We start from the raw sequence: 13,562 nt of genomic DNA on the forward strand, positions 1-13,562 counted from the left end.
CTTTAATTAAGAGAAACATAAGTATATTATTGGACTAATTAAAATTGCACAACCTTATAAAATTTACTTTTTTGTATTTATTTTTTTTTTTGATAGCGGTAATAGAAGGTTACCACAGTTTTATTATAGTAACAACAGCAGTAAGTATGGTATTTTGAAGGACACGGTTACCATGGTGAATTTTTGCGAGAGAGGGAGAGAGAGAGAGAGAGAGAGAGAGAGAGAGAGAGAGAGAGAGAGAGAGAGAGAGAGAGGGGAGGTCGCTTGTCAGTCGGTAGCCTTCAGTTGTAGCTGTGTTAGCTGCTGTTTATTTGTGTCGCTCGCTGTATTCACGCATATTTCTGTGTGTTGGTCTGTGTATTAGTGTCGTATTCAGTGGTGAGTGAGTGGTACCGGGTTCAAAACTCTGATTTCTGTCAGTGTTCAGGCCTGTCTGAGCACAAACGTCTAACGTTACAGGACTGAACTGAACTGACTTCACCATGGACAAAGTAAGTTTTTGCACTCTACTCAATAACTTCGTATTTTCATGTCTCAGCTGAGTTACCGAGATTATAAAGGACTGGACGCTGAGATATCATGTTAAAGGCTAAATTCTGAACTACATAGATGATATTTTAGTCGTTTTGGCTGCTTTGGTGATTGAGTTAGCATGCTAGGCCGCTTTGAACACTCATGACTAACGTTACTTCATGTACAATTTTCTTATAGCAACAGCCTGAAATAACATATTTGAATCCTGTTACTAGGCTAACTAAAACTTTTATTTTATGGCTATCGCTTGATTTGATATTTTAATCTTTTAAATCACCTCACACATGTCATGCTAATGTGTTAGCTCGTATTAGCATGCTGACAAGCGCGAGCGAGACTCACCTAAGCTTTTGTTCAGTCACGACCTGAATATATTTATTTTATTAGTGTTGTTTTGGTCAAATATGATTTATAAGACTTCAATTAAAAAGATCAAGCATATAACCTCTACAGATCTAGTGGAGTAGACTGGCAACGCCCAAAGGTTGACATGCATCATCCTCCATCTGGATATGAGTTTACTCTCTCAGCATATGTTTGGAAATGAGATGCATTTTATTTATTTATTATTTATGTATTATATAAGTGCTATTAAGGTTTCTCATGTTATTGATTGTTAGCAAAATACGTCATGATTTTTTTGTTCTTGCTTCTCTGACTACTTAAAATCATTAAGATCATTGGCTGATGGGTATTATGATCAATCAGTGTACATTCATGGGCAACTGGGATTATTTTTTGTGCAATAGTTGTGTCTGTATCTAAACTGTTAGTAAAAATGTGTGTTGTAAAAGATCATTTATATTCACTAAACCATGTCTTTAATGCCAACTAACAATAAATGAACTCAGAAATAAGCGAACACCTAGGAAAATGTTTCCCCCTTCTAGATGAGAATCTGTCCAATATCAAGTGTATTAACTTAGCACTTCTGGTTAGGGTTGCATAATTCCAGGAATATTCAAAGCTGAAAACTTTCCATCGGAATTAACGGGAATATATGGGAATAAACAGGGAATTTGCAAAATTGCAGGTTAGCCTATAACAGGGTACTTAAATGTTGTTTAAAAAAAACATAATTTTGGTTCAAACAACCAGATTTAATGCAATTCAGTTGAATTTTTCCCCTGCACATTCCACATTCACACAGCACACTACTTACTGCAGGGCTATTGATGCCACACCCACTGCATACACTGTGCATTCCTCCATAACATGCACATTTGATCAAAAATACAGAAAAAAACAGTAATATTGTGAAACATAACTTAAAATAATGGTTTTCTATTTTGATATACATAAAAATATAATTTATATCTGTGATGCAAAGCTGAATTTTCAGCATCGTTTCTCCAGTCTTCACTGTCACATGATCCTTCAGAAATCATTCTAATATGCTGATTTGATACTCCAATATTATCAATGTTGGAAACAGTTGTGCTACTTAATATTTTTTTATTACCTGTGATACTTTTTTCAGGATTATTTGATGAATAAAAAGTTAAAGAACAGCATTTATTTAAAAAATAAATCTTTTGTAACTATATACACTACCGTTCAAAATGCTGGGGTCAGTCTTCTTCTTTTTTTTTTTTTTTGAAAGAAATGAATACTTTTATTCAGCAAGGATGTGTGAAATTAATAAAAAGTGATAGTGTTAGAACAGATTTCTATTTTAAATAAATTCTGTTCTTTTTAACTTTTTATTCATCAATGAATCCTGAAAAAAAGTGTTACAGGTTCCAAAATATTATATTCAGCAGCACAACTGTTTCCAACAGTGATAATAACAGTATCAAATCAGATATTAGAATGATTTCTGAAGGATCATGTGACACTGAAATAAATAATACATAACAATTGCTGCAATGAAAATATATTTTTTACATATTTACTACATTAGAATTAAGTAAATGTGAAAAATAAATAACTGTTATTTCAGCAAAATGTTTATATTTGTTTTTATATGATACATTTTATATAAATATTATACATTTATATAAATTTCCAATTAATTCCCATAAATTACTGTTAAGTTTCCAAATTGGAATATTTCCAAAATTCCAGGTTAAGTTCCCGTGGAAAGTTTCCAGAAATTTACCGGAAACTTTCCGCCACTTTGAAACCCTACTTCTGGTATATGTTCTAGTAAGCGTTTTAACCTCTTTTTGTCTCTGAATACTTTGAAGGCAGATTTCCTGAAAGGACTACCTGTGTATAATAAGACAAACTTCAGCAGATTTCATGCGGACTCTGTATGTAAAGCATCGGTAAGCTTTGATTCACTTTGCAGTGTTCTTCATGGCTGAGCTGTTAATCATCATCTTTCTGAATATTCAGTGTGCGTTTTCACACGGCAGTTGTGAATTACATTTTCAGGTTTTGTTTTAATCCCATTAACAGTCCATTTATTGTGTCTTACAGAACAGAAGGCCGTCAGTATATCTGCCTACACGAGAGTATCCCTCAGAACAGAGTGAGTGCTTGTGTAGCCTCTGGATGAAGGCCTGTTTTACAGCCCCACAATGCATAATAAAAATGAAAGTTTCTGATCTCAAAACACTTTTAGTTTCAGTCTGAAGCCTAATTTTAAGTTGTTCTTTCTCTCCTTACAGTCATTGTAACAGAGAAGACAAACATCCTTTTGCGTTATCTTCATCAACAGTGGGACAAAAAGGCAAGTGTTTTCAAGCTCTGCTGACAAAGCAACCGTATGGTGATGGATAAATTGACTCATTTCATAACTGTTCTCTTTACTGGCGCAAAGGCAGGACAACCTGTCACTCATGAGATCACAGCAATGGCAAACCACAACCAGCCAATCAATTCCCAATGGAGAAATTCAAGTCCCACCCTACATTTTTTGGTTTACCTATGGGCTCTCTCTAAATAAAAAGCCTATCAGTATATCTGCAACCAGCTGCAACACACTTTGTACTGCAGTTTGTGGTGCTATTGTAAGTGGTGGAAAAGTTCTTCCACTTTTGAATGCAAAATGTATTTTTTAGTCAGAATTATTGCACTCCCATTCTGTTGCACTCCATCTGTTTGATGCGTGTTTGCATGCCGGCTGTCCTTCTAACAGTTTAACAGAGACCTGTTTTCTGTCTGGACGAATCAAAATGGGAATATGTGAATTTTTAAAATTACAGTATATAACCTTAAGATTATATATAGAAAGTTATGCACTACGGAAAACAGGTCTCAAATGCATTAAACAGCACATGCATCTGGCCCTCATTCTGAACCTGTCTGAAATGATCTGTTTTAAGGGGCGGCTCCTTTTAAGGCTTGGCAGTATACGGCCACTGTTACGATTGGTTAACGTCATTGCATAGGAAACAGTATCGACGCCCCCTTGCTATTGCATATAAAACTCTTATTTACAGATAAAGCATTATGAATAGGGCTGGGTATCGATTTAGATGTCCCGATTCGATTCCGATTCACAAGATCTCGATTTAATTTTGATTCTCAATTTCCGATTTTTGATTCCATTCAATTAATTAAATGATTCAGTTTTCACTTGCCCCTCCACAAAAAAAGTAATAAATGAATAAAATAGTTATGTATTGTAAATAAGGTTATGACACCCTATATTTTAGAGACCAGTGAAATGGAACAATTCTCGATTCCATTTTCGATAACACAGCTAAAACTACTAACATAAATTTCAAAGATTATTAAAGACAATAAAACAGTCATTAATAAAAAAAGAACAAATAATTAAATTAAGCAGTAGCATAAATAAATAAATACAATAGAACAAAGATACAAATGAAATAATCAGTGCTTTTAAGGTTTTTCATGTAGGTCTAACAGTAGTTTTCAGGTACAGAAATTGAATAAAGTAATCAAATGTAAAATAGAACTGCATATAATCTTCACTGTACAGATTAAATAAAGGTTAATCCTTATTAAAGTTACAAAAATGTTATTCAGTGAAGAGCATGGAGTGATTTTTCTCTCTCTTTTGTAGCTTGGTTAACATTAAAACACAGACAGCTGCAGGAATATTAGGTTGCTGTCACTTTAAGACTAATGCACGGACCCAATAATGATACACATGCGTTCTTTCTCTACTGCTTACCATAACAGGCTATGTTTACCTGGATACTTGCAATGGCGGCAAATTTGTCCATTTAGGCGCAAAGAGAGGTGAAAAATTAATTTTATTATTTGAATGCTGCCTGAGATGCGCAGCTGTGAGCACTTAGGGTGTGTGCTTTCAAATGTTAACTACTATCTATACATCTCTCTCTCTCTCTCTCTCTCTATATATATATATATTAGTACAGATATATACTATTTTGGCAGCTGTTACAGAAACATTTTTACAAAAAAATCTTCTGATTTGAAGTATTAGATAGCTTAGATATTTGCACCACTACAATGACACTAATAATTCTTAATTTCTGATAGAAATGCAAAATCAATCAGTAGTTATTAATAGAATAACGAGACACAAACCTTAACATTCAATCGCGTTTGGTCCCATTTACATACAAACTTTAAGTCCAAAAGTGCGCACATTTGGAGAAATGCACATTTACCTCATAATTCATTAGATAGAATATAAGCTGGGCCGTACGCAGGGTTTCATACCGAAAGTGTTTGCTGGGGGGGTACGGGGGCCGAGAAATCGCCGACAAATGCCCGAAATCACAGGCAAATCGGAGCTCGTTCACGCGAGTGACAATCACACAGTGTGAATGAGCAAAGACGCGATCTGAGAGAATCGCCGACGAGTCGAGACGAGTTCAAAATCCTGCTGTGTGAAAAGCGTTCTGACTGAAAACTACATCGGCGATGACCGACAGCCAATGAGAGAGCAAGATACAGAGCAGCGGGGAGTTCGGGGAGGAGTTATAGACCACAATATCAGCAGGTGTGGCTTCAGTTCATACACATAAACATTTCAATTCTATCAAACCGAAGCAAAGCACAAACATTTGTTTGACCATCAGCAACAGCAGCACATTGAAAAGTTATGTATTTAGCTCCAACTGTCATTGCAGAACACACAATCCTTGTTCTTCGTGTCTCCCCAAACATTTCTTCCTCCATATTCTTCTTTTCTTTATGTTGTTTTCGCTGCAAATCAGCGCACAGGCAATTCGTATTTCAAGCTTCATGCAGGCTACTATTTTTAATAATAATCCCACCGTGTGTCTCAATCAGCTCCCTAGTTCAGGGCACTGATCAGGGTATCAGCCACATTCACTTTCATTATGTACTGATTCACTACCTAGGGAGCTAGGGAGCTGATTGAGATGCTGTGCCTGTCTCACGTGAGAACTCTGGTCTTGTGCGGGTTGTTTCCTTGTCATGTCTCGCGTGTGTTTTGGTTGTGAAACGTAGTTTGCATGCCAGACAGAGTTGTCGGCGATTCTTCCTATTGTAAAGTCATGCAGTGTGAAACCTTCTGTCGCCGATCCATCGTGCAGTTTGAACACAGCAGCGAATGAATGCTGGCCAAGATAGTCATGCAGTGTGAAAAGAACAGTGACCCGACTACTTTGAAAATCGTGCAGTCTGAACTCGGCATTAATCGCGTGTTTGGTAATTTCATGACTTAACTTACAACAGAACAACGACGGTCATTGTTCGTAGTTTGTTTTGCGCTTCAGCTATAATAAAGTAATTATGCAGTGTGCGCTGGCGCATTTGCGCATGCAATTCTTGAGTGCGCGCCACGAGCACAGTATAACGGCTGATTGGACAGTCATGTTAATTTTTAGTTTTACCGACATAGCCTGACAACATCTCATCTGACCGCAGTTCACTGTTGTTCAACTGAAGCTCCCTTGTCGTCACCTAACGTTACCTTTTCCACAGGGTTTTAGGTGCCCTTTTTTGGAAAGACATCTAAGTTTACCTTGAGAAATGCTGAAAAAAACAGCTTTGTGAAAATCACACTTCAATCTGATGGTTTACTTTGATGGATATAGGCAATGATGGCAAAACGGACATGTTAAACAAGCTAAATGGTGTATGCTTAATTTCACGACAAGTGCGATTAATCGTGATTAATTGCAATTAAAAAAATGTATCTATTGACAGATGTGTGTGTGTGTATATGTGTGTGTGTGTGTGTGTGTATGTATATATATATATATATATATATGTATGTATGTATGTATGTATGTATGTATATATATGTATGTATGTATGTATGTATGTATGTATTATATATGTATGTATGTATGTATGTATGTATATGTATGTATATGTATGTATATGTATGTATATGTATGTATATGTATGTATATATATATATATATATAATATAATATAATATAATATAATATAATATAATATAATATAATATAATATAATATAATATATAATATATATATATATATATATATATATATATATATATATAGACACACACACACACACACACACACACACACACACACACACACACACACACACGTATGTATGATCTGTCTAATATTGTCTTACAATATAATTATCTGCCAGTCTCTGATAAACATATTACCAGATCATCCAAATCAATATCATACATACCATATCGGCTTCCGGGGTAACTCTGGGCCTTTCGCCCTTCAACAGCACGGACTTGGCTGTCACCCGGAAGCGGCCGCATGCAAATCAGACAGTCCACTGTTCACCATATTCATCATTAATTGCTGGACAAGACCCTCTGATCACTTTTTTTCTCCATACAGTTCTATATTTGGAGAGCCTTTTGGCATACTGCTGTATCCACCACACAGGCTCATGGCATGATTGAGAGCGAACCTGAGATCACGGCACGGTGTGGCCAACAAGTGACAGAGTTTAATTGTCCAAACAAAAATGCTAATTTGCTTTAAATATAGCCAAAATAGTTCCTCGTCGCAGCAACAATGAGAAAGTCCCACAAAAGTCTGACAAAATCCCCAAATTGGCAACACTAGTTGAAATGTTTGCTAACAGTAACAGGTTTTTTGAACTTCTTTCACCCCTAAGTGAAGCAAAGTACTTTACCATGAGCATATCAGGGCCTTCAAACATGCCCATCAAGTGCATGCTTAAATAGGAAAAATCCATGGAAAAAGCAGCACAGTGGAATGGAAAAATATTCTTCCCTGTTGAGAAATGCAGCTACCAGAAAGATGAATTTAAACGTATGCTTTTTTTTGTCATGCAGAATGCAGCTAAAAAGCGAGAGCAGGAGCAAGCAGAAGGGGAGGGTGGCAGCCCAGCACCTCCCCGCAAAATCGCCCGGACAGACAGCCAGGAGATGAACGAGGACTCATAGAGGAACCCACCATCCAACAGCACAAGAACGGACACAACAAGCCCAAACACCCGCACACCACACAGGAATATCATCTCAGAAAGAAGGAAATGGAACACTTATCTTACAGTGTGCTTTTTTATTTTACTGAGTGCTTCCTGATGCAGTCAGTGCCCAATTCTGAATGTGTGGGGGCACAATGGGTTTCCACTGCCAGCTTTGAAGATTCTGCTGAACTCTGAACTGCTTGGGGGTGAGAGGGGGGGGGGGGGGAGGCGGGTTCTGCGATATTCAACAAGCACATAATAAGGAATGTCTGCTGTGAAGAAGTGTTTGAATTTTTTTTTTTTTTTTTTTTTTTTTTTTTTGGGACACTATTAAAGCAATTTAAGTTTAAAAACACCCTAGTAATCTCAGCTGTGGATTTATGCTTTCATGATATACTTTGCCACAGGCACTAAAAACACAGGGTCTCTCTTAAGTGTCCAAAAAGGGAAATTTCAGAAATGTACAGCCTCGTTTGGCAGATTTAGATGTAGTGTTTCGTGTTGGTAATGTAACAGTCTTCCTAGCAGGTGCATACTTGTGCATGAATGCACTGTTAGGACTGTTAATCTGTTGTCACAGATTGAGGATGACATTTCTGGTGATGTGAAGAGATACAAATGGTGACTTACAAATGTTGATGTCTCACTTCCTCCTGTTGTCATATAAGCTTTCAGTGCTGTGTTAGTTTCAGCAGTTCTCTGGAATCATAAATCGATCACCTGCCTTCAGATGCCTGACTCGATCATTTACTTAATCCCTGTGTGATCCATTTCTGCGTATGATAGGATTTTCCCAGGTTAGAGATTAATAATGTCTCTCTTGTTTTCTGGGTTTGTAGTTGTGTTGGAGTTCTGAGATTTAAGGTGCATCTATGCAGCAGTTCCTCTCAACCTGCAGAGGGAGTCAGTGAACTGTGGTTGTGGTACAATAAACAGTAGAAGCTTTACACATGGGGCTTAATAGTCTCAGCCAGTGTTTAGAGTCCACAACATCCGTAAAACTGTGTTTTCACTGTGTCTGGAGACATAATGTTAGGTTAAGTCAACAGTTTTAAGCTGTTTCCTGGCAAAGTTTCTTAGTTTGTTCTTGTTAAAAAAGACAATTATATTGAAGCCATCAACATAAAACAAAAATCATGCATGCATTAAGGAAAATGTTTTGGGTAAAGGAAATATTTAAAACCTCTACGGGGGGAAGTGTGCAGAGAGCTGCCCATGTCGAGTCTAAATCTAGCTGAAAGAGTTCTTGCAATTACACCTGCATTTGTATGTTCTTGTTCTTATGAAGCCTTCCCAACTTCTGTGTTTGAGGTCAACATTTTTTTTTTTTTTTTTGTGAATCAAAATAAAAATTAAATTTAAAAATAAAATGTTGTCAAGCCAAGTTTAATTTTCATTTCAAGATGATTTCTAATAAATTCAAGGCAAGAGATTATGGTTGAATACTTGAAATTGGACAGCCAGTGGCACATTTTCAGTGAGGCTGTGAGAGCATATGCTCAACAGGTGTAATCCGCTTTAATCTTGAGTTCTTACAGTGACCATGCTGCCACGTAGATGTGGAAGTGAATGAAGGTGAAAAACAGTCCCGTTGTTGCTCTAGTAGTTTGTTTTTTTGTTTTTACATCAAATTAATTTGTTAAAGAATATTTAAAGAAGTTTATTGTGCGGGACAGATTATATTTAGATTAGATTATTGGATTGAGGGTAGCAGATTACCAACCCTCAATTTCATTACACTGGGAAGAGACGGTACTGGAGTCGACGGTCCAGCTTTTTCATGTATTGGGAACATTGGTAATCAGGTAAGATATTTCACTGTACAGTATGTGAAGGAATATAAATTTATTTATACCTAAATTGGAGGCAACCTACTAGGCCAAAGCCTTGACGAAAGGAAAGGCAGATGCGACTAATTACACCGCTTTCGAATAGCATTCACTCCCATCAAATTAAGCTATTTACAAAGGATTTTTGTCTGACAGCCATAGAAAAGATGTTTCATTATGTCCATATGAATTTGAGTACTTGAATGTCTGTTATATAAATAAAAACCTATTGATTTTAGAAAAAGGCCAGACCAAAGCACTAAGACACACAGAGGAACAGTGTGCAAATATAAAATCTATAGCCAAAAAACTAAATCCATAACAACTTAATTCCAATGAGATTTTCAGGCACTATTAGTTTTCTATGAATGTGAAATGTAATTCCATGATTAATATGATGGTATTTATGTTTTTTTAAATGTACTGTCCAATAATGATCCAAATGGAACATATTTGTGGGGTTGAATTTTGAGAATGGGGCAGAGTGAATTACCCAAACTCCATATAATTCACAATTACATTCCTTAAAAAGTATAAAATCATTATTGCCCTATGAAACTTTTTACTCATTCGTGGAAATGCTAGTAGGTTGCAAAATTCTATGGTCCTGTGAGAATAAGTGTACATAATAGACCTGAAAGCAAAGTATTGTATTTGATGCAAAAACAACCCAACATCCAACTTAATTTCTAACATCAAGCATGGTGGATGTAGTATCATGCTCTGGGGTCACTTTTTGGCCAGAGGAACTGGGTAGCTTGTTGCACCCAACACACTGGAGTTAAATCATATACGAGAATGTGTGGATCCTTGATCCGCCGAACTGAATTTTGCAGAAGCCCATGTACTAAAACATTGATTCTTTGAGAACCCAAGTGTACTTCTTATTTCCCCAGGCGTTCACCATGCTCACCAGCTTTGTGGATGGAATATTCTGTTGCTTTACAGGGAAGTCTACAAATGTGGTGGTCCCTATTGAATCATCCGAGCCCACCGATGGTTTTGAATTTGTAGAGGTGAAACCAGGAAGGGTTTTGAGGGTTCGACATATTATCCCAGACAGACCAGTGGTTGAGGAGCCAGGGACTGGGGAAGGGGGTAGTGTGAGCTGCAAACGCAAAATCTCGGTGTACCGAAATGGACAGCTTCTGATTGAGAACGTCAACGAAGCCACCCATCCAGAGCTGGTCCGCTATCAGAATGGAGACAGCACTGTGGATATGGAAGTTTCCAACTGTGAGGCTCCTGCAGCAGGTCAGGATACTGAGCCCACACCAGAGTCAGCTGCAGGACAGGCTACAGATACCAAACCTGTACCACAGCAGGAGCAGCAGCAAGTGCAGCGCAGGCGGCGCAAACCAAAACGCTCCATTGTGATTGACTGCGAGCGGAAGATTGCATGCTGCAAAGGTACTCACCCAGACGTGGTCTTGTTTTTCATACATGGAGTCGGGGGATCGCTGGATATCTGGGGAAGCCAACTGGACTATTTCTCCCAACTTGGTTACGAGGTAATCGCCCCAGACCTGGTCGGCCATGGTGCAAGTTCAGCCCCTCAGATACCTGCTGCCTATACCTTTTATGCTCTGGCTGAGGACGTTAGAATCATCTTCAAGCGATATGCAAAGAGGCGGAATATTTTAGTTGGACACTCATATGGGTGAGAAATGGTCCACAAATGTACTCATTTGCCTGGTTAATGCAGATACATTTTCCCTCTAATTTTAGCGTTTTCTTTCTTTGAGCAGTGTCTCGTTTTGTACCTTCCTGGCTCACGAGTATCCGGAACAAGTTCATAAAGTTGTGATGATTAATGGTGGAGGTCCCACAGCACTCGAGCCCAGTCTCTGCTCTGTCTTCAACTTGCCCACGTGTGTCCTTAATTTCCTGTCCCCGTGCCTCACCTGGAGTTTCCTCATGTAAGAATAATGGTCAACAGGACATATTGACCCTGCCTTGCCTTTTGCCAGCTTGAACATGAGTATCTATGTTTGTCAACCACCTTGTCCATTTAAAGGACTAGTTCACTTTCAAATAAAAATTTCCTGATAATTTACTCACCCCCCATGTCATCCAAGATGTTCATGTCTTTCTTTCTTCAGTCGAAAAGAAATGAAGGTTTTTTCTCCATATAGAGGACTTCAGTGGAGCCTAAACGGTTGAAGGTCAAAATTACAGTTTCAGTGCAGCTTCAAAGGGCTTTAAACAATTCCAGACAAGGAATAAGGGTATTATCTAGAGAAACCATCGCTCATTTTCTAAAAAAAACAAAACAAAATTTTTTTTATACGTTTTAACCATTAATGCTCATCTTGAACTAGCTCTCTTCTTCTTCTCTATTTGAATTCCAGCAGTGTAGACGCTGCTAAGTGTATTACTGCCCTCCACAGGTCAAAGTTTGAACTAATTGTTATACAAATTGCACTAGCATATTGTACAGGACAATTTAGTTCAAACTTTGACCTGTGGAGGGCAGTAATACACTTAGCATTATCTACACTGCCGGAATTCAAATAGAGAAGAAGAAGAAGAGAGCTAGTTCAAGATGAGCATTTATGGTTAAAATATATAAAATTTGTTTTGTTTTTTAAAAAAATGAGTGATGGTTTCTCTAGATAAGACCCTTATTTCTCATCTGGTGTCATGTAGAACACTTTTAAGCTGTACTGAAACTGTAATTTTGACCTTCAACCTTTGGGCTCCATTGTAGTCCACTATAAGGAGAAAAATACAGGAAAGTTTTCATCAAAAACCTTAATTTTTTTTTCGACTGAAGAAAGAAAGACATGAACATCTTGGATGACATGGAGGTGAGTAAATTATCAGGAAATTTTAATTTGAAAGTGAACAATTCCTTTAATGTTTTTTGATAATAAATGTTTTTCTTTATAAAGGGCTGGATTTGCCCATCAGGGAACAAGAGAAAAGAAACTACTAAAAGAGAACAATGCCTTCAACGTGTCTTCCTTCGTTCTGCGGTCCATGATGAGTGGACAGTACTGGCCGGAGGGTGATGAGGTTTACCACGCTGAAATCACAGTGCCTGTTCTGCTGGTTCACGGCATGTACGACAAGTTTGTACCAGTACAAGAGGACCAGCGTATGGCAGAGGTACAGTGATTTTATGTTCCAAGCTTTGGGCCTCATCCATAAAGGTTTTTTCCTCCTGTAATTAAAGAGATTCTGTGAATAGGGTTTTAGTGGCAGTAATTAATTTGATAAGCTGGTGTGCAAAAACATATCAATAACTCTTTACTCATTTACTAACCTTCTTGTAGATCCTCTTGCTGGGGTTCCTGAAGGTCATTGATGATGGAAGTCACATGGTCATGATGGAGTGCCCTGATGTAGTTAATACTCTCTTACATGAATTCTTCCTGTGGCAGCCAGCTACTGCCTCGAAACCCAAACAGGAAGCAGCCCCCACAAAGACCACCACCAAATCTCCAGAGGACACAACAAGACCAAAAACTGCCCCTAAGTCACCCTCCAAATCTCAGCCAGACTTAATAAGACCAACAACTGCACCAAAAACCATCAATACTGGGACAGAGGCCTCAGTGGACATCAGATCTAAGGGCAAGAAATAGCTGGTCTACCAAATGTTACGGTATCCATTTAAAGGTGTTAAATTTGCTCTGCTCTTACATGTGGGACAAATTTAATGGCACAGTCTGAACGTAGGATGTCCTTGGATATTCGCCAATTGGTCTATGTATGACTGCAGCAAACAGACTCAGAAAGAGCTCAGAGGGACATTTGTCCCAGAGCAGTGGTTGAATATTTCCAGCTTTTGAATGAAATGAAGATCCCTAGAGGATGCTTTTTTTTCTTTTCATTTGAGCTTACTCAAATGAGTGGTTTGCATTCTTATGTCTACTATGGGATTTATGTGCTTAA

The 13,562-nt window shown here is 37.8% G+C and overlaps 2 protein-coding genes across 2 annotated transcripts; both read left to right on the forward strand.

Annotated features, from left to right (window-relative positions):
• Positions 1-260: 260 nt before the first annotated feature.
• Positions 261-8,030, forward strand: dda1 (DET1 and DDB1 associated 1). Its single transcript, XM_067387455.1, has 5 exons — positions 261-491; positions 2,724-2,804; positions 2,959-3,010; positions 3,150-3,211; positions 7,697-8,030. Exons 1-5 carry the CDS (start codon positions 483-485, stop codon positions 7,805-7,807), a joined length of 315 nt encoding a protein of 104 aa, XP_067243556.1. The 5' UTR covers positions 261-482; the 3' UTR covers positions 7,808-8,030.
• A 2,537-nt stretch (positions 8,031-10,567) lies between these two features.
• abhd8b (abhydrolase domain containing 8b) lies at positions 10,568-13,252 on the forward strand. Its single transcript, XM_067387456.1, has 4 exons — positions 10,568-11,322; positions 11,411-11,581; positions 12,557-12,773; positions 12,941-13,252. The coding sequence occupies exons 1-4, from the start codon at positions 10,568-10,570 to the stop codon at positions 13,250-13,252; spliced, it is 1,455 nt and encodes a 484-aa protein (XP_067243557.1).
• The last annotated feature ends 310 nt before the right edge of the window (positions 13,253-13,562 follow it).

This window comes from Chanodichthys erythropterus, chromosome 6, assembly GCF_024489055.1.
Source record: "Chanodichthys erythropterus isolate Z2021 chromosome 6, ASM2448905v1, whole genome shotgun sequence".
In the NCBI taxonomy this organism is placed as follows: domain Eukaryota; kingdom Metazoa; phylum Chordata; class Actinopteri; order Cypriniformes; family Xenocyprididae; genus Chanodichthys; species Chanodichthys erythropterus.

Coding starts and splice junctions, on each gene's coding strand:
- abhd8b (XM_067387456.1), top strand. CDS start 10,568: ATGCTCACCAGCTTTGTGGATGGAATATTCTGTTGCTTTACAGGGAAG. Junction 11,323..11,410: donor TTAGTTGGACACTCATATGG/GTGAGAAATGGT, acceptor TTCTTTGAGCAG/TGTCTCGTTTTGTACCTTCC. Junction 12,774..12,940: donor AGGACCAGCGTATGGCAGAG/GTACAGTGATTT, acceptor ACCTTCTTGTAG/ATCCTCTTGCTGGGGTTCCT.
- dda1 (XM_067387455.1), top strand. Junction 2,805..2,958: donor ACTCTGTATGTAAAGCATCG/GTAAGCTTTGAT, acceptor TGTGTCTTACAG/AACAGAAGGCCGTCAGTATA. Junction 3,212..7,696: donor ATCAACAGTGGGACAAAAAG/GCAAGTGTTTTC, acceptor TTTGTCATGCAG/AATGCAGCTAAAAAGCGAGA.